This window comes from Prionailurus bengalensis, chromosome B1, assembly GCF_016509475.1.
Source record: "Prionailurus bengalensis isolate Pbe53 chromosome B1, Fcat_Pben_1.1_paternal_pri, whole genome shotgun sequence".
In the NCBI taxonomy this organism is placed as follows: Eukaryota; Metazoa; Chordata; class Mammalia; order Carnivora; family Felidae; genus Prionailurus; species Prionailurus bengalensis.
The window spans coordinates 137725670-137749966 of record NC_057344.1 but is presented as its reverse complement, the minus strand read 5'-3'; the positions used below and the strand labels follow the sequence as shown (position 1 = coordinate 137749966).

Genomic DNA, 24297 nt, shown 5'->3' with positions numbered 1-24297 from the left:
ATACAAAACATCTCAGTTGTTATGTGGGCTTCATTAGCACCCCATGGGTAACTAATACATGTTAACATAGATAAAAGATAATTTTGATAGTAGCTAGGAATTTGTTCTGCCACTAGGAAGTAGCAGATGGAAAAGCTATGCTCAAAGTTTGTGTTCAGCATTTCATCCAGTGAGTGAAACATGAAGGCTTCATATAATGTGTAGGCCTTGTGGAAAATTCTCACAATTATGTAAAAGAAATAAAACACACAGTAAAAGCTCTCTTAGACAACTTCCATTTAACCAGCTCACTGGATCAAACTGGAGCTTTACATCCTCAAATATCATACTGAAGCCCATAATTCTTCAAACCTGTTGAGTTCTACATTGCCAAGAGTCAGCTATTTTGTTCCCAAGTCTGTGTCAGTTTCGTCACTGTATTGAAGGAGCATTAAAAAGTTACTGCAATGAAAACTAAGTAAATGCTTTCTAACTGACTGCACCACCCAGGGTGCCTGGGTGGTGCAGTCAGTTAAGTGTCCCACTTCGGCTCAGGTCATGATCTTGTAGTTCATGAATTCAAGACCCACATCAGGCTCTGTGCTGACAACGGAGAGCCTGGAGCCTGCTTCAGATTCTGTGTTTCCTCTCTCTGCCCCTCCTCCGCTCGTGTGCACGCACTCTTTCTCTCTCAAAAATAAATTAAAACATTAAAAAAAAATTGTCAAGTTAGGTGTGGTTAGGACAACTAAAGAAGGGTGGAAGTAGGAGGATGCTGTGAAATGGAAAAAAAAAAAAGTAGTAGCATTTTGTACTTAGGTTGCTTTGCAAGCTTCTTTAAATTCTTTATAAAGAAACTAAAACTGGGAACTATAAAAGTAATGGATGTGACTTATATAGGAACACCAGTATACTCCAACAAAAGGTTGACAAAATGAATGTACAACTCCACTTTCTGTTAAAATGAAATCTGCGATAGACATGTATATATAAATACATATACACATATGCACCATTTTTGGTTCCCACTTTAACTGGTGTTTCTAGCTACTTGACCAGCTACTGACCTCAGACACACCATTACCAGACTTGTCCTGTACTCAAGTACTGGATTCACTCAATTTTGTGTAGAGGACTCTAGACTAGGAAGAGATTATTTGTGCTGTATTTTAGTTGTGCCATAATCAGAACTGCCAGATTTAGCAAATAAAAATATAGGACATGCAATTAAATTTGAATTTCAGATAACCAATGAATAATTTTTTAATGAATGTCCCTAATATTGCATGTTTCCAGCGTTTTATCTGGCAACCCTAGCCACCTATAACTTAAGGAGTAGAAACTGTAATGACTTAAAATGAAATACCTCTTCATATTTTTAGACATCTTCTTCTATTGTGTTCTAATGCTAGTCTTTCTTTTCCAATTCTAAAGTATGCTATATAAGTTTAAAAGAACCATCTACTTAAATTAAGCCTTTCCCTCAACAGTTTTGTAAAAGGGGCACCCGGCTGGCTTGGTCAGTGGAGTGTGTGACTCCTGATCTTGGGGTTGTGAGTTCAAGCTCCTTGCTGGGTGTAGGAGATTAGTTAAAAATAAAATCTTTCAAAAGAAAGATTCTGGGGGGCAGAAAAACGTTATAAAATAAAGTGCCTTAAAAAATAAATGCACTAGAACTTATGTATTACTGCAAATTGCTGAACATAGTAAAGACAATATAAATGTCTGGCTTTACCCTTCAGCCAATCAAAGCTCTCCTTTTGGCCTAAAAAGATCAAAATGTAGGAGACTGTGGATATTCACCAGAACCCTTCATTCTTTCAATCTCTTCATCTGTTTCAGGGCTGCTCAATGTATATGCTTTTTCTTGATTACTACTATCAGTATCTGTTTTAGATGGTTTGTTTTGTGTCTCTAACAGCCGTGACTTCTTGAACTGCCATCCATCATCAGTATCTAAAGCTTTATGTTTAATCATTTGCAGTGTACTGCTAGCTGGACTAGCTTCAGGAATGTCGGTGTATTCTACCATTAAGGTCAGGTTGTCTATCACATCAAGATGGTGGTTGGCAGTACAGCTACTTTTAGAAATATGCCTATTTTTCAAAGAGATAACACATGAATGAAGAAATTCGCAATCTGGAAAAAAGGTCCGTAAAGCTTCGCAAAGAAAAATGTTCTCCTGAGGGTCTTTTTCGACGGTCTCCCCTAAACAAAATAAAATTAACAGTTCAACATGCGATATTTGTTTTACAAAGCTTTTGTAGTGATCTATTTGTTAAGTCAAAAAGAGCTTAACTGAATATTTCTATCCTCTAAACTCAGAAAAATAGTGTGCATAATCCCAAATTCTAATTTACATGCCACTATATTCTAAATGAGAATTTAAGTTGTATTTTTTAATATCAACAATATAGTATAGCTATAATAATACTGAGTTCTTTGTTAAGTAGGATTTAAGAGTATTAATAAAACAATTATTTTTAATCCTAAGGTACATACGTTCATCAGTTAGTTTAGTGGGCTCATCCATTGTTCAATCAGGATTTTTTTTTAAAAGCACAGAAGGCAGTGATGTGTGAACTTTTTACTTACGTGCTACTTGAATTTGTGCCTGTTTTCTTTTTTTAATTTCCCATTTCAATCTGTGTACATCCTTTAGTAGTTTCTCTACTGCTCGCTCACTGTGTTCTACTTTTTTGCATATACTCTGCAAAATAAAATAAGGGTGTAGATAAAATTCTAAGTGGTGTACTACAGCCTAGGTTCATAAATAACAGAAAGCCCTTTGTGGATTTTATATTATTATTAGCCTTTATAAATATATATTTTTTTATTTTGCTATTTTCTTTTTTTTTTTTAATTTTTTTTTCAACGTTTATTTATTTTTGGGACAGAGAGAGACAGAGCATGAACGGGGGAAGGGCAGAGAGAGAGGGAGACACAGAATCGGAAACAGGCTCTGAGCCATCAGCCCAGAGCCAGACGCGGGGCTCGAACTCACGGACCGCAAGATCGTGACCTGGCTGAAGTCGGACGCTTAACCGACTGCGCCACCCAGGCGCCCCTATTTTTCTATTTTCTGAAGGAATGCAACAAGCACTTGTATGGTGCTTTATAGGTTATAAGATGCTTTCCAGATGTATTAACTTCCCATTTATACACACACAGCTTTATCACATCTGTTATCTGCATGGTAATACACAGAAATAAAAAACAAAAATATTTAAGTCATTTACTTTGAAAGAAAAAGTACTGTAGTATTTTGAGAGATGCATATTTACTCCAAACACAACATTAAGAAACTGACAATAGGGGCGCCTAGCTGGCTCAGTTGGTAGAGTGTGTGACTCTTGTCTGGGGTTGTGGGTTTGAACCCCATGCTGGGCGTAGAGATTGCTTAAAAATAAAATCTTAAAAAAAGAAAAAGAAACTGACAATAGCAAGTAACTATGTTTTACTGGTACTATGAAAGAAACCAATGTGCAGACACAAAGGGAAGAAAGTTCTGATAGCATTTTGGCTCTTGGTTCCAATTCCTTCCCGAAGTTCAGCTGCTTTCTGCCTACAGCTCCTGTAACATACCTCTACATCCCCTATTTTAGCCCAAGTTAGTACTTTTGACATAAGAGTTCTAATATATTGCTATATGAAATATTCTGCCATTAAAAAGAACTAGACTATGTAGCAACATGAAAAATGCTTAGTGACATCAAATAAAAATCATGACAGTCCCCAACATCATCAACTACATAAAAGCATGTGTATATATATTAGGGAAAAACCAGAAAATATGGTAAAGTGAAAATAGTTATGTTACAAGTTGGGATTCTGGACATGTCTGTTTTCTAAAATTCCTGTATTATCATTCACATTAAAAACCAGTGTGCATTAGTACTATAAAATGTATTAACCCTATTTCTTTCAGTGTGGTGTGTGTGTATGTATATATATATATGTATATATATATATATATATATATATGTTTTTTTAATGTTTAATTTTGAGAGAGAGAGTGAGAGCACATGGGGGAGTAGCAGAGGAAGAGGGAGACAGAGGATCTGAAACAGGCTCCACACTATCAGCACAGAGCCCGACGCGGGACTCAAACTCATGAACCACGAGATCATGACCTGAGCTGAAGTTGGATGCTTAACCAACTGTGCCACCAGGTGCTCTCCCTTAGTGTGCTATATTGAGAAGTACGGTGGCCATGGAATATACTACTCAGATCTCCACTGGAGGAAGCATAGTTGACTGACAGCCCCAGCTACCAAACTTTCAGGTCAGCTACTGAAGCCACACTTCCCCTCAGCCACTCTTAACCAATGACTAAACACAGTGGGTATTAGTACAAATCCATTCCTGTAGGACAATTTTGCTTAGCCACCTCTCTAGCCCTGTAGTCTTTTTTTTTTTTTTAATGTTTATTTATTTTTGAGACAGAGAGAAACACAGAATGTGATTGGGGGAGGGGCAGAGTGAGAGGGAGACACAGAATCCGAAACAGGCTCCAGGCTCTGAGCTGTCAGCACAGAGCCCAATGCGGGGCTCGAACCCACAAACCGTGAGATCATGACCTGAGCTGAAGAGAGACGCTTAACTGACTAAGCCACCCAGGTGCCCCTCTAGCCCTGTAGTCTAAAGCTCTCTCTACCCAGTTGTCCTCCCATCCTGTCTCCTCTCTCAGGTGTCAGACTCAGCATTGTAAGTCTCCCTGCCTGTTCTTGTTCCTCTCCCTTTTATCCTTCTCAAGCCTAATCTCTTACATGTCTAATCCCATCCTGAAGTCTACTTCTCAACTGATACAATGAAACAGAATTTAGTACTGTGGTAGATTATTCTGTTCTCAAATACATGCTTCCCTTTTTATCCTGTAAAAGGATTATATATCCCTGCCTACTTCCATGAAATAGGGATATATAATCTGGCCCATGAAATGTGAGTGGACGTGTCATGTAAGCTCTGAACAGAAGGGTGTTTTTTGGTTTTTAATTAAAAAAAATTTTTTTTAATGTTTACTTATATTTGAGACACACACACACACACACACACACACACACAGCATGAGCAGGAGAGGGGCAAAGAAAGACAGAGACAGGAGACAGAATCCAAAGCAGGCTCCAGGCTCTGAGCTGTCAGCACACAGCCTGATGCGGGACTTGAACTCAGGAGCCGTGAGATCATGACCTGAGCCAAAGTTGAATGCTTAACTGAATGAGGTACTCAGGTGCCCCTGAACAGAAGTTTTAAAGCTGTTGTGAATTTCCACCAGCTCTTGCTCTTTTCCCTTTGTCATGAGAAGAGCATGTCCCATATAAGGAATGCTCCTTCAGTGTGGATCCTAGAATAAAGATGACATTTAGAACAGGAGCAGAGCTCCAGCCAAGATATAATGTGAGTGAGACTAAACCTTTGTTTTTGTAGGCCACTGAGATTGAGGTCTTTGTTACTGAAACTAAACCATTAGAAAAATACGAATCTAATCAAATGTCAAGTTATCCCTAAAAGATTTGTTATCAATTTGATATGAACTCTAGAAGTAGTCTTTAAAAGTGTTTGATATGTGAACTTACCTTTAATTCCTCTTGTAAAGAAGCATACATTTCATTTATTTTATGTACCTCCTTTAAAGATCCATCTTCTTTAAAAAATTCAGAGCTGTAAAAATTACCATTTTGTCAAGCAAATGTATAGAAGTCATTTTAATACTATGACGAAAACTTATTTGTAGTTGAGGAGCAACAGAAGATTCTTTTTACTGGTTTTGCAGGGACATTTCGTCAACCTACTTGTTCACAGCAAAACCAATCAGAAAACTTAGTTCATGTATCTTCACATTAGCAGACTTCAAAGCCTCTTACGTACTACTGCCAAGACTCAAAAGACGTTAAGAAAAATAAAGACTGAAGGAGAGAGGGGGAGAAAGGTTTTCAATTTTTAAAGTATTTTACTGAATTTAAGTCATCATTGATTAAAAGAGGCAACAGTATTTTATATACCAAAAAGACAACAACAAACAAAAAACTCGGTAAGGCATAGTTTGTAAATTATCCCAATTAGAGATAAATGTAAAACTGTGCATCTCAGAATTAATATATTCAGTTTCTTTAAAACTGTTAATTCTTGTGGAACACAAAAATAAATAAAATCTAGTCTCTTATTCTCCAGTAAGTACCCTGTAGTACCAGTGTTGTTATTTCTTTTTTTTTTTTTTTTTTTTTTTTTAAATTTTTTTTTTCAACGTTTATTTATTTTTGGGACAGAGAGAGACAGAGCATGAACGGGGGAGGGGCAGAGAGAGAGGGAGACACAGAATCGGAAACAGGCTCCAGGCTCTGAGCCATCAGCCCAGAGCCCGACGCGGGGCTCGAACTCATGGACCGCGAGATCGTGACCTGGCTGAAGTCGGACGCTTAACCGACTGCGCCACCCAGGCGCCCCCAGTGTTGTTATTTCTGACATTAACTATTCCCTTAACGAACACACAACAGTTCTAGCTATATAGCTGTAGCCTATAGTATGAGTGAGTCTTGGCTAAAGCCTCGTATTTTTGTTGTTACTTAATATCCAATCTAATTTTATGCCTTTATGATCTAAATTGCTGCCTTAGAAAATTATTTTCAGGCCAGCTACTTACTCTTAGAATATATATGTTGACATACACAGGATATACAACAACCCTTCTCTTTTCTGTGTATTATAAATGGCCAAGTGCTAGAAAGAAATACGGAAACAGTAAAAAATAGTCTAGTTTATTTGAAATATGTGGTTATTACTTTTCCTTTTTTATTTTGTTGTGTAATAAAAATTAATTTCAAAAAATGAATAGTAGTTTAGTGGGAAAGCAGCTGAAGAATCTCACCTGTGTGTTTTTATTGCTCGGCTAAAACCAGTGGACTCACAGGAACCTGATACGGTTTTATAACCCAGTTGTTCAGACATGCCCAGATTGGCCACCACTAATGGTATCCTGTGAAAAAGTCTGAAATAATAAAATTTTAAAATATAAAGTTAGAATAAAGTAAAATATTAACCTCTCCTTATTATATACCTATATATACTTATACATATTATATATAGGATACCTTTCCCCTACAAGATAAAAAAATAAACAAAAACCCCATTCCATACTACTTACCTGAGATAAAATTTATTGACTTGAAGCAAATGGTATTTAAAAGTGATGAAATGTGCATCGTGCAAGGTAATTTTGTGAAAACAATACCTTTCTAAAAAATTTTTTTATTTTAGAGAGCACGAACTGGGGAGAGGAGCAGAGAGAGAGAGACAGAGACAGAGAGAGAGAGAGAGAAAGAGAGAGAGAGAATCCCAAGCAGGCTCTATGCTTAGCATGTAGCCCAACATAGGGATCAATCCAACAACCCCGGGATCATGACCTGAGCCAAAACCAAGAGTTAGACACTCAGTCGACAGAGCCACCCAGGCGCCCCTAAAAGAAGACTGTAATATCTATTTTAACATGTAAAAATAGGCAGTATTGTTGAGATTCATCCTGTCTTCCATGAATAATAAAATTAATCTTGGCACCAGGGTGGCTCAGTTCGTTAAACATCCAACTTCAGCTCAGCTCATAATCTCACGGTTCGTGAGTTTGAGCCTTACATCAGGCTCTCTGCTGTCAGTGCAAAGCCTGTTTCAGATCCTCTGTTCCTCTCTCTCTCTGCCCCTCCTATACTCTCTCTCTCTCTCTCTCTCTCCCCCCAAAATAAGTAAACATTAAAAGAAATTAATCTTAGGGGCACCTGAGTGGCTCAGTTGGTTAAGTCTCTGACTCTTGATCTCAGCTCAGGTCTTGATCTCAGGGTGGTGAGTTCAAATCCATGCACTGGGGGTGGGTGTCAAGCTCACTTAAAAAAAATAATAAAATTAATCTTAGTTGGTACTCTTTTCACTTAATCCTCATATCCCATGAGAATGTTGTTTACATAACCTGTTGGGAGTCTCTGTTAACTCATTTTGGTGGACCACCAAGAACAACCTTGTTTCTTTCTTTGCAGAGGTTATAGAAAAGCTGCTCAAGTACCTAGGATTAGTTCTATATTACGTCCTTTAGGAACCATATCCAAAGTACACATATTTTTTCCACCTTATAACAAATCCTCTGTGGCAAAAACACAAGTCATCATTCCATACTGGGCTTCTAATTTCCTTATGCAACCTTCATCTTCCCCATCTATAAGAAAATATGGTACACTAACTTCAGAGGGTTATTGTAACAAATGCAACAGTATTTGAAATATTTGTTAGGCTGCAAAAAGTACAATGAAAACATTGAGTATAGTTTTCTATTAACTGAAAACAGCCAATGACTGGCCAACATTACCCCTTCTGAGGTTTATATAAGGCATGCTCCAGCCGATGAGTAGAGCAGCTTTCTGTTATTATACTTGGTGTTAACAGCAGAAAAACCAGTTCCCGGCTTGAAAGATGCTTCTGTAAGTTTTTATGAAGCAGTCTCTCTCTAAATGTCATGATCTGGTCTGAATGACGTCGGAATTTGTACCAACCAACCACAGCCTGAGGGAAAATACAGAAAAATATCAGGTGTAGACCTTAGTGGTTACAATTATTATGTGTCTTACTGTCATAATCAAGCAATAAAATTGACAACCTTTAAAATGGCACTCTTAAATTTAGCAAGATTTTGGCATATATAAACAAAGTACATACTTAAGTATATACTTTACATTTATAAAGTATGTAAACTGACTTGTGTAGTCAAATTATTTTCCATTCAGTTATGGAGATACTATTTTACTCATATAGAGAAAAAAAATTCCTAACTTCTTCTAGTTTCTTGGTATCATTTGCTATTTTAAAATCAGTCTTTAGTCAAAATTTAAATGAAGAAAATGTCAGTGAAAACAAATTTACTTCCTATATGGATATTTGGTTTGCTAAATAAATTGAACCCAATAGCTTTTAACTGAAATTTATATGGGAATGATACCACCTTTAGAAAGTGGGTTTCAAAATTGAGTAAGATCATATGAAATGGTTTTACAAACTGTAACATTTGCTGAACAAATTTGTTAGTATTACTAAACTTTTTTTTTTAAAACTGGAAAAATAAAATCTCATTTAGTAATTATAGTTTAGTAATTATAACAAAGAGCAACTACTTTGCTTAAAGGTCTGTGTATGACAATGTCAGCAACTAAGTTTTGTATCTGCACATTTAAACTAAGGAAATTAAAAGTTTTCTTCTTTTTAAAACTAAAAAATTTTTATAAGTACATTTTTAAATACCCAAATATAATCAGGGGGCAAGCCCAAAGCATTTTCAACAAAGGAAGTTTTTTAAAAGAAACTTACTGAATCTACTTTTATTCTCAACTCAGAGACCAAAAAGTTTTAACAAGTACCCCCCCCCCCCCCCCCGCCAATTTTGTATCTGGGGGGAAAAAAACCTGTTTTGATCATTCAACAAGTCTTACCTAAACACCAAGTATACTAGTAAAGGTTAGGTGCTATATAGCAAAGCGCTTTAACTGCAGCTATGTAAAAGAACAGTAATGAGTTAAGTCCTGGAATAAATGGTATGGGAAGGGGTATGGTAGGAATGTGGAAGAGGAAGAGATCAATGCTAATTAGAATAGTCAAGAAAGTGGGGTGCCTGGGTGGCTCAGGCGGTTAAGCATCCCACTTCAGCTTGGGTCATGAGCTCAATGGTCTGTGGGTTCAAGCCCCGCAGGGGCTCTGCGCTGACAGCTCAGAGCCTGGAGCCTGCTTTGGATGCTGTGTCTCCCTCTTTCTCTGCCCCTCCCCCGCTCATGCTCTGTTTCTCTCAAAAATAAATAAAAGTTAAAACAATTTTTTTTAATTAAAAAAAAAAAAAAAAGAATAGCCAAAGATGAGAACAAGATTAATATTTTTAATGACTGGTTTTGCTCTCAGAGCAATCCCTTTGAACTTCTGGAAGGAAAAAGCCTTTCTTTCTTCACTTGCTTTATAGAACACTGTGAAGACAAATGTTGCCAAAAACTTCTGTTAAAGTATTACACAGTTTTAGGATATAATACCAAAAAAACCCCAAAAAGTCAGGGAATACCTTTTTGACACTTGATAATATTTTCTTCAGTGCTTGCTCATTTAATTCACCAGAAGAATTATAAAAGCTGTAAAAGCCAAAATTAAAGGCATTTCAAATAGGCTAAAAATATGGATTTTATTAGCATTTTTAACTTTAGTTACTCCTTACCCACCCAAAATCCATATACCTACTTGCTGGTCATATGAAGTTCTAAAAATAAGAATAAAGTTCTCAAATTAACAGACTTAAAGTGGTAGAAATAGCAGATCCATAAGCAATGAAAAAGGCAAAGGAGTGGAGAATCCAGGGATCCTTCATTCAACAAATATTTCTGTATGTCCGTTGTACGTAGAACACTATACAAGCTCTAGCTTTTTCTGGCAGAGCAGTTTAAGACCACGCAAAAGCCTTCATTTCTATCATCCCCTACCACAGATCTTTCTCACCTTTACCATACGCTCCACTGCAGTTCTTATACAGCCTTAGCTATGTGTACATACAGTGTGACTGTAAGATAGTAATGTTGATTTTTCAAGTACAATTGATATAAATCATAAAACTATACCATGTTGTAGTTGTTTGCTTTATGAAAATTTATCTAACTTATGTGTGTATTTTTCTACACGTATGTTATACCTGAATGAAAAGTTTTAAGAAATATCATAGCCTATTAGGGCTACAGTGCTATTACTATCTGTAGGACTAAAAACACAAGTTTTCACCATAGAAAGGCAATAGGAAGCAGGCTGGATAAAGAACCTAACCAGGCAAAAGATTACATTAGAATATGGTAAGTGAGGACACAAATGATCAAATAAACTGGAATGAAAGAGTAGAAAAAAGGGCTGCTGTTGATATATGAGAATGTGTCACTGAGTTTAGAATATGCAATGAGGTGACTGGGTGTGAGAAAAACCCTCTAGGTAAACTGGTACCTGGGAGAGGCAGTGGAGACCAGCGAAAGCAAGCATATAAATACAGAGAAAGAACTATTAGACAGGGCTGAAATGAACAAGTGAATTTTCTTTAAAAAGTCTTTTCATTTTTATCAGTACCACCATGTATAACTGACAATTAAGATATCGTTAGTTTTAAAATTTACTTCATTCACACAGAATAATTTTCACAATAGATCATTTACTTCCTCTTGCTACTTACCTAAAGAGCTGATAGCATGGAATATATTTCTGGATGTCTGGAAAAAAGGAATTTTTTGCTATGATTATGTAAGTTATCATTTGAATAGCATACACCAAGCACCTCATATATGAACAGCATATACTGAGGGAGGAAGTACTTTACCATGATCTCATTTAATCCTCACCACAAAGCTATGAGACCAATCGTTCCTTCCATTTTAAAGATGTGGTAACAGGTAGAGAGAGTGGGGGGCCAAAATTCAAAGCCTGTGCCTCGGTCTTAACTAACACACTACACTCCCTCTCAATAGGTTTAATAATGGCAACACAAGAGATAAATTTAAAGTTGCTATATTTTCATTGGGTTCTAAAAAGGTCATGCTCTAATTCTACCCAATTGACAACAACAGCTGTTAAAGGGATTATCTTTTGTCATTCCAAGCAGCTGCTTCATAAAGGATCTGTTAATGTTAACTACACACACACACACACACAAAGCTAGTATCCTTTAGGAAGTAACTTTTATTCTCTTTCCAGTAGAAATACATCAAAATACATCTGAATTCTGGTAGCTACAGATGCTGTGCAAAACAGATTAAATTCTATTGCATTAGACATTATTATAAGTCTTGTAAGAAATATCCAGATGAATATGGTGTCCCCTCTATTATTCCAAACTTCCATATCTCTCAAAATTATTCAAGGAGCAGTATGAGTGAAACATCCACATCTGATAACAAAGAAACTTATCCAGTGCACACAAGTCCAGGGGCACCTGGCTGGCTCAGTTGGTAGAGCATGCAACTCTTGATCTCAGGACTGTGAATTCGAGCCCCACACTGGATGCAGAGAATACTTTAAAAACAACTACAGAAAAAGAGAATACAAATCCTTCTGGGCTTCCCACTTTTAATTGTAACTTGTGTCAAAAATCAAATTTTACCAGACAGCATTTACTGGATTACTGTAATAGCAATCACTTATTTCAGATAGTTCCTGTGACATGTCCTCTTTGCATATCTCTTAGCTGGGCAGATCCTAGCCAGATTACTAGAATTTTTTTTAGTTACTTAAATCAAAGACATCAGTGTGATTACAGAGAATTTGTGAATCTTCAGCAAGGTGAGGAAACCCACTATCAAACTGCTGTTGAATCTCTTCAAGTAAACATCTGAAGGCTGTAGACATCTCTGCATCTTTGTACCTGCAAGTGCCATCTTTAAAGACAAAACTGCATGAAATCACCATTTCAATAACTTTATGTGTATATTAATAAAAGTCATTCGGTCTATTTAAAAAAGGAAAAGTGATCATCCTCTTGAGACATTTTTCTTCTAGAAAATGTATGTCACCCTCAGACAAATCCCTGTTTGAGAAACAACAACAACGGAACAGAAACAGTCTTTGTAACTGATAATTGGTCAAACATACTCTGGTGTAGATATGGGAAAATACAAAAATGATGAAAATCTCACTAACCAAAGCAATGTAGTAATTTGTAGATCCTGGATTTTACTTGTTGTCATCTAATAATCCAACATTTTAAAATAATTTGAGCAAATACTTAAGTGTTCCTATAGCATTTGCCTAATACCTCGATGCTTAGCATTGTTCCAGCACGATGGAGTTGCTCAGTAAGTGGTTGCTTAAACTCCTCAAAATACTTTTGCTTACTTTGGGTGGTATGCCAGTTACAATGTGGGGGAGGGGGGAATGCCCCAAAGGCTTGTTTTTAAAGCTTCTGTCTGACAAGGAAAAAAACCACATTAACAAAGTAAAGCTACAAACTGTATCAACACCTGTAACACATAACAAACGGCCAATTTCCCTAAGTTGTAATTTGGTATTACAAATCAATTAAGAAAAAGCAAAACAGTAGAGTAGAAATATAGTCAAAGTATGCAACAGTGCTGTCCTTTCCAACAAACAAAAGCTAAGAAATACAAATTAATATAATTTCTTTTGATTTATTGAATTGGCAAAGATGAAAAGATTGGAAAATACCTAGTGGTGGCACCAGTATGGGGACCCAGGCACTTTTACATATTATGAAAGAGTCTTAAGAACATGACTTTTCCCAAGGCAATGGTCTACCTCTAGGAATTTGACTTTCCAACAGACTCGAAGTCATAGAGATATATGCACTACAAAGTGTTATTGTATTGTTTTGTATTAACAAAAAAACAAAGTCATTTGTAACTGGTTTAAGTAGATACAGTGGGAATATAAAGCCATTAGAAAGAATGGCAAACTATACATATTGATACTATTCTACACTAACAGAACAGTATCAATGGAGATATTTATCTTGAAGATATTTACCCATTTATAGTATAATCCCTTTCGTGTAAATAAAAATACACATTTATATACATGTGTATTATTCATGAGCAAAAAAATACTCATAAACAGTGGTGACCAGAGAAGACTCTATTGAGCGTGAATTTAAATTTACTTAATATATTTACTTTACACATATATACTACATTTATATACATATATAAATCCACATATATACTTCCATTTTTAACCTTTTATTTAAAAAAAAATTTTTTTTTTCAACTTTTATTTATTTTTGGGACAGAGAGAGACAGAGCATGAATGGGGGAGGGGCAGAGAGAGAGGGAGACACAGAATCGGAAACAGGCTCCAGGCTCTGAACCATCAGCCCAGAGCCGGACGCGGGGCTCGAACTCACGGACCGCGAGATCGTGACCTGGCTGAAGTCGGACGCTTAACCGACTGCGCCACCCAGGCGCCCCCATTTTTAACCTTTTAAAGTGGCAAACAAAAAATGACATATAAACTGGTACAGTATTTCTGGAAAGCAATTTGCTAATACAGATCAAGAACCTTAAAAATGTTCATACCCTTTGACACTATAATACCACCCCCAAGAATCTATCCATAATAAATGTAGGAAAATATTTATGTACAAGGATGGTCACAGAATATAATTTATGATAATGAAAAACTGGAAACTACTGATTATAATTTAAAGGGCTGCTGAAATCACATGGAGCCATTAAGAGTAAGAAAGCTAACAGAATACACTGCAGTTATAAAAAATGATATTTAGAGGATTGTTTAACATACGGAAGTGGTCATGACACAATATGATGTCATGATGACACATTTTTTATACAGCCTACTACCAATTTTGTTTTTAGAAATATGCTTAGATTGGGGCGCCTGGGTGGCGCAGTCGGTTAAGCGTCCGACTTCAGCCAGGTCACGATCTCGTGGTCCGTGGGTTCGAGCCCCGCGTCGGGCTCTGGGCTGATGGCTCAGAGCCTGGAGCCTGTTTCCGATTCTGTGTCTCCCTCTCTCTCTGCCCCTCCCCCGTTCATGCTCTGTCTCTCTCTGTCCCAAAAATAAATAAACGTTGAAAAAAAAATTTAAAAAAAAAAAAAAAAAAAGAAATATGCTTAGATAAAACTCTGTTAGGTAATCAGAGCCTCCCCCCCACCCCCCATATATTTTAAAGCTCCCTTTTCCCTTTCTTCCCTGAAAGAACAGCTGCCATCTGCTGCAGGTGTTTCACCACCCACTCGTCAAACCCTTCACAGTCTTGCCTTTTCCACATCACACTCCAGAAGTTACTTACAATGATCTAAAACGGAGTCGAAAAAACTGAGTTTTTCAGTTCTCATCTTCCAGTTTTTCTGTAGCACTTAGTGTTTGTGTCCAAACTGTTTTATCTTTTTTATTGGTCTTGCTTACTGGTTCCTTCTCCTTTTGTAGGCCACCTTCCTACCACTTAAATACATGCAGGAGCTAGTTCAGCCGCGTTTCCCCACAGTAATCTTACCGCATCTTATGTTCCACACTCTTGCTTTAGGCCAGAGCCATGATTTTAATTGAGAAATGAATACAATGCATCTTTTAAAATCTGCATTAAAAGGTTTTATCTATTTTTTAAAACAATTTACAAACTAATTTATGCTGATCCCATTTAGTATAAACCATCAACTATAGTAGATACAGAAATAAGTGATCACAGGGGCGCCTAGGTGGCTCACTCGGTTGAGCATCTGATTCTTGTTTCTGCTCAGGGCATACTCTTGCGGTTTGTGAGACTGAGCCCCACATTGGGCTCCATGCTGACAGCGTGGAGTCTGCTTGGGGTTCTCTCTTTCTGCCCCTCCCCTGCGCTCTCACTCTCTCTCAAAATATATAAAGAAAGTTAAGGGGCGCCTGGGTGGCTCAGTCAGTTAAGCGTCCGACTTCAGCTCAGGTCATGATCTCAGGGGTTGAGTTTGAGCCACACATCGGGCTCTGTGCTGAGAGCTCAGAGCCTGGAGACTGCTTTGGATTCTGTGTCTTATTCTCTCTCTGCCCCTTCCCCACTTGTGCTCTGTCTCTGTCTCTCAAAAATAAATAAATGTAAAAATAAAAATTTTTTAAAAGGTATAAAGAAAGTTTAAGGAAAAAAAAGAAATTGAGTGACTCACCAATTGTATAAATAACTTCAACATCATCCATTTGGGAATCAGTAATACTATTCTTGGCTTCACCTTTCACTTCCCCAAGAAGAAAACCTTCCTATAAAGGTAAAAAGCAATCTATGGAATACCATGATAGAATTACTACTCAATCACTTAACCAATATATCCCAAGATCAGGTGAGGGTCCCTGGTGAGGGACCAGGTACACTTTCAGTTTAGTTGGGAAATATGAACAGTTCACTAAAAATGAATAGAAGAGATTGTAAATACTGCTGTGATTTTAGCACACCTAGAACATAAAAGGCTTAAAGCCAGAAATGAGTACATAATGTCTGAAGAAGGAAGAGCAGGGTAGTTTGTCTTAGAACAGAAGGCTCCCCTTTCTGAGTAATGAAATTATGGATAGATGGGAGTAGCGCCAATAATGAAACATCCCAAATAACTACCCAAGGACTCTGGATTAATGGCACATGCTTCCGGGAGCCAGTGGGTGCTTCTGAGCTATGAAATGACACAATGATCAGTGGTTTTAGACTAAACGTTATACAAAAATATTAAAGATTTGGAATTCAGTATCAAAGTCTAATTTCTAAAAGGGGAACTAGGAGCCCTAATTGTTTTTAAAATGCAGGCATTTTGCCACAACAGCAGTGATGTCTTTGAATTTCAGAGAATTCGATATTTTCATTTGGCACATTTAAAGACCCAATATGCTTGATGGACAAAGATTTTACCTTCTTTATAATTAGGTAAGAATGCCCCCTCCCATTCCATTAAAAAAAAAAAGACCAAAAAAAAAAAGTTTCAATAATGTGAATATTTACTGGAAACTAGGGGGAACAATCCAGAACTCTATAGTCCAGTTTTTTAGACAAACCCTGGGAAAGGAAGCAGTGTCAATGCAAGAACAGCTATCCAGAAAATCACCTTTTAAAGATGTTAGGAAAAAGATGTAAGAGTAATGGCGTCTCTAACACAATGCTATTTCCCAAGGGCTAATCCTTTAAACTACAGAGACTTAAGGACCCATTTTGTTTATATTCACACAAAGACTTTCCAAAATAATTTCCACAGCCACACATATAAATTGTCATATATTTGCTCTTAGCTAGGTATTAATCTACAAAGTTATTTAAAATTGTAGGGGTGTCTGGGTGGCACAGTCAGTTAAGTGTCCAACTCAATCTCACTGTTCCTGAGTTCCAGAGCTGATGGCACCCAGCCTGCTTGGGATTTGGTCTTTCTCTCTCCCCCTCCCCTGCTTGTGCTCTCTCTTTCAAAATAAAGAAACACCCCCCCCCCCACTTTAAAACTGTATACATGAAAGGTATCAACTCCAACCTTATTAGGATTGTGCCAAAAAACAATTTTGGAAACAACATGAAATGAAATACACAATATTTAGCAGAAATCAGTAGGCTGTGTTCAGTATGGTATTCTCTAAACTGTACTAGCATACTAAACTCTTAAATCTAAGCCAGTATTTCTTGGGCTCAAAGTTTTATAGTCTTTTTCTGATTTCATAAGTTTTTCAAAACGTGTACTGTATTTAAAAAACTACCTCACTACTTCATCCAGAGATTTTTGAACCTGGCAGAAGTATGAAATAATATCTAAATTTGAGGATAAATTTAAATGTTTCTATTGTAACTGACGGCATCAAAAAGGAACTAGCTGAGGCCTTACAATTTCATAAACTTGACACCAATGCAAACAAAAATCAGGTATCACATACTCCAAATTAGGCTTTCCCATCCACTAAGCTTTGCCCCAGAACAGCCACTGGATGCATCTTCTATTCCTTCACTAGCCTACAATTTCAACAAACGCGCAGAGCAGCTGCTCTGCACGGAAAAATTCAGCGGCCTCTGAAAACCACTATCGGTAGTTAGGAGGAACGGAAAGTCAACCCCCAACACCTTCCTACGGTAGTGGGAGAACGCTCTGTGAACTCTCCATCCTTTCACAACTAAGTTTAATCAGAAAAAAAGGGGGACTGCTGGAAAAGAAACGCGGGTGTGTGGGACACTCCGGTCCGGGCGAAGAAATAAACACTGGTTAGAAAAAGAATGGCTACTCCTGGAGAAAACTTGCCGGACGGGAGACACACCTACGACCGCCCGGGAGAGGGACAAGGCAAAGCCCCAGGGCAGAGAACCAGCGCGGCGCCGTCGGGAAGCTCATGGGCGGGGGCCGGGGTAACGGCGGCGAAGGGCGCCCGCGCTCGGGGCCTCTCCCGAGGCGACGCGGGAGCCCGCCTCGCCCCTCGGGCTCACCGTGTCCGAGTCGGTGTTGAGGTGCTGGAAAGCGAGCGCGCCCAGCACAAAGCCGGAGAGCACCGCCGACGTACTCTCCCCCTCCATGCTTCCGCAGGCTCAACGCGCAGGGGGGATCGGGAGAAGCGGCCCGGGCCCGGCTCCTCGAGCGTCGCGGCAGTGAGGCGGGGCCGAGCGAGGAGGTGGTGCCTGCGCCGGCGCACTGGACCCTGCGCGCTCCGCCGAGGGGGCGGGCCCGGGGAGGCGAGGGAGCTCCGGGTGGAGGAGGGCGCGGCCGGGCGGGGGGGGGGGCGCGGCCAGGCGGCTGTGGAGGGCGGGGCCGGGGCGCTGTGGGTTTTTCACCTGGGGCGCGGTCCCGGTCGCATCGTGGCTTCCGCTGACGACTTCGCAGTAAAGGCGGCTGGTCGTTGGCCACCACGAAGTGCGTTTGGGTGGCCAGCTGCTGCCAAGGGCCCTGTGGCGTATATGCAAACTATAAAAAACGAACAATGCTGACAGAATAGAAACAGTGCTCATGTCGCTGTAATAGCACAATGGAAATACCCTGGGTATGGATTTCAAAGTGCGTGATACTGCCATTTACCCATTGAGACCTCTAGCATACTGGCACCCTTTTCATAGTCTCTTCTAGAACTCTCCAGTGATGTTACATCGTGCGTGTGTGTGTGTGTGTGTGTGTGTCTGTGTGGTGGGGTGGCGGCTTCGGTTTCTTTGAGGATTTGCTATCTTTTAGAAAACTAAAGAATCAGGTTAAAGAATATGCTGATTATAAATATTGTTTAATGATATGTATAACCGTGTTATGTTGAGTCATTTGATATAAATGGTAAGGGGAGTGGGAAGACCAGGGCTTGACAATATTCCACACACAATATGTAAAGCTATGTTTCTTAAATTATTAAGTCAGCAAAATATCAGACTACTGAATTGAGTTACTGTTGCATATTTCTGGGTTTTGTTGTGTGGTGGCTGTGCTTGGCTGAGTAACACGTTGAAGACAGATGTGTAGAATTACATGTTTATTACCTGAAATTAAGTTTCTTGCCTTCAGTTTAGCAAAATCAGTTAATACGAAAAGATTTGTCACATAATTTCTGTTTTGTGAATGGTAATCTAAAGGATTAAAAAATAAAATGCAACACTATTCCAAGAGATCAGAAATAAACCCTCAATATAAAGTCGAGTAATTTTCACTAAGTTTGCCAAGACTGTTCATTAGGGAAAGGACAGTCTTTTCAACAAATGCAAAAGAATTAAGTTAGGCCCTTTCCCTATACCACAGACAATAATTAGCTCAAAACGGATCAAAGATGTCACAGTAACACCTGAAACTATGAAACTCTTAGAAGAAAACATAGGGGGAAAGCTTCATGATGTCAGATTCAGCAATGATGCTGTGGATGATACCAAAGGCACAGACACTAAAGGAAAAAATATAGAAATTGCATTTCACAAATTAAAAACATTTGTCCATCAAATAACGCTATCAAGGGGTGCCTGGGAGCTCAGTCGTTTAAGCATCCTACTTTGGCTTGGGTCATGATCTCATGGTTTGTGAATTCGAGTCCTGCATCAGGCTCTGCGCTGATATAGCTCAGAGCCTGGAGCCTGCTTCTGATTCTGTGTCTCCCTCTCTCTCTCTGCCCCTCACCTGCTCACGCTCTCTGTCTTTTAAAACTGAGTAAATGTTAAAAAAAAAAAAAAAAAAAGAACACTATTAAGAGAGTGAAAAGGCAACCCACAGAATGGGAGAAATATTTGGAAACCATATATGTAATAAGAGATTAGTATCCTGAATATATATAAGGAAGAACTCAACAACAGTAAAATAACCCAATTAAAAAATGAGCAAAGAACTTGAATAAACATTTCTCCAAATAAGATATACAGATGACCAATAGGCACACAAAAAGATGCTTACCACCACTAATCGTTAGAGAAATGAAAATCAAAACCACAAAGAGATACTACTTCACATGCATCAGGATGGCAACGGTATAATAAAAAATATGTTTGGTCTGTGTCCCTGCATCCAGGAACAATGCTCCTATAACTCTTGGAGTCTCCAAAGTGATAAAAGTATCTTTTTGCTAATGTGATCTAGGGTTGGGGGAGCTGGATAGCACAAGGATGGGAACTAGTTGCCAGAAAGACCAAGCCTTAATTAGATTGGAATTTTTAGCTCCACTCCAGACCTCTTAGGTGACAGGAACTAGAGATTAACTAGAGATTAACTGTGAACGGCCAATGATTTGATCAATCTTGCCTAGGTAATGAAACCTCCACTAAAACTCCTTAAGAATGGGGTTTCCCTGGGCAAAAGCAAGCAAATGTCTGAGAAGTCTTACCAAATTTGTTTCCTGGGCTTCCTCTCATGGGTCTTCCAGAGACTAATTAAAAAAAAAAAAAATTAAATTAGCTGACAAGGAAATGGGGAAGGGAACAGAGAAGGGTCAAAGAACTCTCCCAGTAAGGTGGAAATCTTTAGATGGTTATTAACAAATAAGATAAATAAAACGGACATTGATGGGGTTGAAAAGTGTACTTACTACAGCACTATTGAAGTTTGGGTGGACCAAATGAACCCCCTGCTGGTTCCCCAACATTAAAATGCCCCAAACGACTTTGCTCTATTTACCCCAACTTGGAGGAATTTAAAAAGTTGGAAGGCAAAGAATACAATGAGAAACCTGGCCTATGATCACCCGGGGCAATAGGCAGATTAAGCAAAATAAAGTTTGACAAAAGGGCAGGGTCCCTTGGCTGGGGACCCAAAGCCTGACACTCAGGAGTAGGTAAAATGGTCAGAGGATGAAGAAAAGAAGTTTCCAAGATTTCTGGACACAGGAGATGCATGCATGGTGGTATCAACAACTGTTGGTGAAGCCTTACCAGGAGCTACAATTAGATTGAGAGAATATAGAAATGTAAGAGTTGATAAGATTAAGGTGAAAGTTTGCCTGATAGAGCTCTGCCATCCCCCTAAAGGAAAGCAATCTGGCAATAATCAACATTTTTTTTGTCTAGTATAACTTCCTTGTTTCTGCTCCCTTCTGCCTATAAAAGTCTTTCATTCTTTACAGCTCCTTGGAGCTCCTTTCTGTCTGCTAGATTGAATGCTGCCCGATTTATGCATCTTTGAATAAAGCCAATAAAATCTTTAAAATGTACTCTGTTGAGGGGCGCCTGGGTGGCTCAGTCGGTTGAGTGTCCAACTTCAGCTCAGGTCATGATCTCATGGTTCACGGGTTCGAGCCCTGCGTCGGGCTCTGTGCTGACAGCTTGGAGCCTGCTTCCGATTCTGTGGTCCCTCTCTCTCTGACCCTCCCCCCATTCATGCTCTGTCTCTCTCTGTCTCAAAAATAAATAAACGTTAAAAAAATTTAAAAAAATAAAACAAAATTTACTCTGTTGAATTTTGTTTTCTAACTATATTATAACTGACTGGGGAACACTTCCTACTTAGTGTGGAGCAATCCAGTCGGGTGGAGGCAGTCGTCCAGGAGTTGAAAGAGTTCACCCAAGGCAGAACAAAGGAGATAGAAGTTTATTGAATACACTGCAAGCAAGCAGTGGGCAGGGCAACAAAGAGACTGTCTGCCAGGAGGCAGTGGTGCGGGGCTATAGTTAACAGGGGAAGGATGGGAGGTATGGGAACGAATAGAATTTTCCTTTTTTGGTCAGCTAGGGTTTATGGACATTTTGAGGTGGGTTGCCTAATGGCTTGTTTGTATTCAGCCTGGGGGTCACTGTGGGCACTTTTACTTTACTCAGATTTTCATTGCTCAGGTTGGTTGCCTAAAAGAGGCCTCTAAACTTAGTACTGTAAAACCAAAAATCTGCTAAGGTTTTTACTTTACACCATCAAATTGTCCTAGAGTAAAACTGTTGTAATTTATAATTCCATGAGAAATGACTACCTTGAAAAAATAAATTGTCACTAACTGGAATCTTTGCCAAGGTTATATGTCAAAAATTTTCTCTTAGGTAGTTTCAATTGTTATGATAGGTAGTTTGCTTGCTCATGAAGTTGAGACATTATTTGGCCATTTTTACTTGTTCTCTCATGAATTACATCAATGTATATTTGCTCTTTATCTATTGTTGCTTACATCTTATTGATTTAAAAGAGCATTTATAGGGGCTCCTGGGTGGCTCAGTCGGTTGAATGTCCGACTTTGGCTCAGGTCATGATCTCACAGTTTGTGTTTTTGAGCCCCGCATCGGTCTCTGTGCTGACAGCTCAGAGCCTGGAGTCTGCTTCTGATTCTGTGTCTCCCTCTCTTCTCTGCTCCTTCCCTACTCATTCTCTGTCTCTCTCTGTCTCTCAAAAATGAATAAACATTAAAAAAATTTTTCTAAAGAGTGTTTATACATTAAAGATATTAAGTTTTGTCTGTCAAATACTGAAAGTGTTTTCTTCGCAGATGGTTTTTTAATTTTTAATTTTAATACAGAAAATTGAAAGCTTTGTATTTAAAACTTCCATTCATGTCTTTAATCTTTCTAAGGCATCATGTTTAGGAACACCTCCCTATGTTATGATAAAAAAACATTACTTGGAATTAGAGGCAATTATTAGTTATGACTAATCACTAATGCCATTGGCTGCATGGAACCATAATAGAGATCATTTACCAAAAGTTTAAACACTAGATTCACACAAACAATAGTATTGTTTTTAAAAGACTTTAAAAAATGATAATTGTTGCCTTTCTTCACTAATTTTTTTGGGGGGGTGCCAGATAGTAAAGATGGGCTCAAAGAATGATGGAAACATGTCACCTTGGCCTAAGAGTCAGGTGGAAAAGGGTGATACTAACCAAATCTGAGGCAATTTGAGTATTAAAATAACAATAATAATGGATTATGTCCTGTTAAATAAAGTAAGAATATTTGAGTTCATACTGATGTAAATGAATGAATGAATAAATAATTAGGGTTAAGAGGAAGCTCTTACTTTCAGTAAAATATCAACTAATAAATGTAGAAGAAATTATGAAATTAGAAAATCTCTTTTGGGAACTCTCCTCCTCCTCCTCCTCCTCCTCCTCCTCCTCCTCCTCCTCAATACAGGCAACAGGGGGGCCTGACTGGCTCAGTTGCTTAAGCCTCGGTCTCTTGATTTCTGCTCATGCCATGATCTCAGGGTAGTGAGATGAGGCCCCCTGTTGGGTTCTGCTCTGGGTGTGGAGCCTGTTTAAGATTCTCTCTCTCCCTCTCCCTTTGCCCCTCGCTCACATGCTCTTTCTCTCTCTCAAAAAAAAAAAAAAAAAAAGCAATTACTGGCAACTGATACCACCACTGGGCAATGTTTGAGTAATAGGCTATTAATGTAGTCTCCAAGTATCTTCCCTAAAGATTTTTATGAATGGCTGGAGGAAATATACCTCCACAAACATCACCTTAACCAAAAAATGAAAGTTAACATCACCAATAAAGAGACAAATCAAGATCAGATGCCTCATGACATGATGCTCCGAGAAGAGAACATCCTGTCTGTGATATTCTTGCCAAAAGTGCATAATCTGAATTTTACCATGAGGAAACTTCAGACAAACTCAAATTGAAGAACATTTTATAAAATAACTGACCTGTACTCTTCATAAATGTCAAAGGCATGGAACACAAAGTGTGAGAAACTGTTCTAGGTTAAAGAAAACTTAAAAAACAGGACAACTAAATGCTGTAAGAAATAACCCACAATGACAGGGACAAATTGGTTCAAACAATATTGAACTGTTGTTGAAAAATACTTTTACCTGATTTTTCTTTGCTTTTTTCCATCATTAGCATATGATAACTCAGGAAAACCTGAAAAATAGAGCAACTTTGGAATCTCCACTTTTTTAAAAAATTTTTTTAACATTTATTTATTTTATGTTATTTTATTTTTTTTTTAATTTTTTTTTCAACGTTTATTTATTTTTGGGACAGAGAGAGACAGAGCATGAACGGGGGAGGGGCAGAGAGAGAGGGAGACACAGAATCTGAAGCAGGCTCCGGGCTCCGAGCTGTCAGCACAGAGCCTGACGTGGGGCTCAAACTCTCAACCACGAGATCATGACCTGAGCCAAAGTCAGACACTCATCCGACTGAGCCACCCAGGCGCCCCGATGTATATTTTAATAATAATATTATATTGATGTATATTTTTGAAATGGGGGAATTCATCTACACATTGGTCTATGAAGTAATCAACAGTAACATTACAGTTTTTCTTCTAGGGAAATAAACCCGTAATGAGGTATAGTCTCATTCTATGTTTGGAATTCCTGTGAAAACTAGTAGGTATCTTACTTGATAAGAGAAAAAGATTTATGCCCTCTGCACTATAACAATTTCGTGAATAATATAGCATATTGACCTAGTAGTTCAATACCAGAATATAGAAGATA

The 24297-nt window shown here is 38.4% G+C and overlaps 1 protein-coding gene across 2 annotated transcripts; it reads right to left on the bottom strand.

Annotated features, from left to right (window-relative positions):
* Positions 1-791: 791 nt before the first annotated feature.
* On the bottom strand, positions 792-18123 carry ABRAXAS1 (abraxas 1, BRCA1 A complex subunit). Of its 2 annotated transcripts, XM_043572275.1 has the most exons (9): positions 17900-18123; positions 15630-15720; positions 11195-11231; positions 10055-10121; positions 8327-8520; positions 6845-6964; positions 5556-5640; positions 2575-2689; positions 792-2187 (listed from the first exon to the last, which is right to left on the bottom strand). In XM_043572275.1, exons 1-9 carry the CDS (start codon positions 17984-17986, stop codon positions 1754-1756), a joined length of 1230 nt encoding a protein of 409 aa, XP_043428210.1. In that variant the 5' UTR covers positions 17987-18123; the 3' UTR covers positions 792-1753. The 2 variants fall into 2 exon arrangements, with proteins under 2 accessions (XP_043428210.1, XP_043428211.1); XM_043572276.1 differs by lacking the exons at positions 15630-15720; positions 17900-18123 and adding an exon at positions 13948-14353 and having other exon boundaries at positions 11195-13706.
* Between the last annotated feature and the right edge of the window lie 6174 nt (positions 18124-24297).

What these genes read in the sequence shown, in the direction of transcription:
- ABRAXAS1 (XM_043572275.1), bottom strand. Translation starts at nt 17,986, where the DNA reads ATGGAGGGGGAGAGTACGTCGGCGGTGCTCTCCGGCTTTGTGCTGGGC. An exon ending in TCAACACCGACTCGGACACG is followed by an intron (nt 15,721 to 17,899) that starts GTGAGCCCGAGG and finishes TTACCTTTATAG; the next exon opens with GAAGGTTTTCTTCTTGGGGA. An exon ending in CTTTACAAGAGGAATTAAAG is followed by an intron (nt 2,690 to 5,555) that starts GTAAGTTCACAT and finishes TTTATTTTGCAG; the next exon opens with AGTATATGCAAAAAAGTAGA.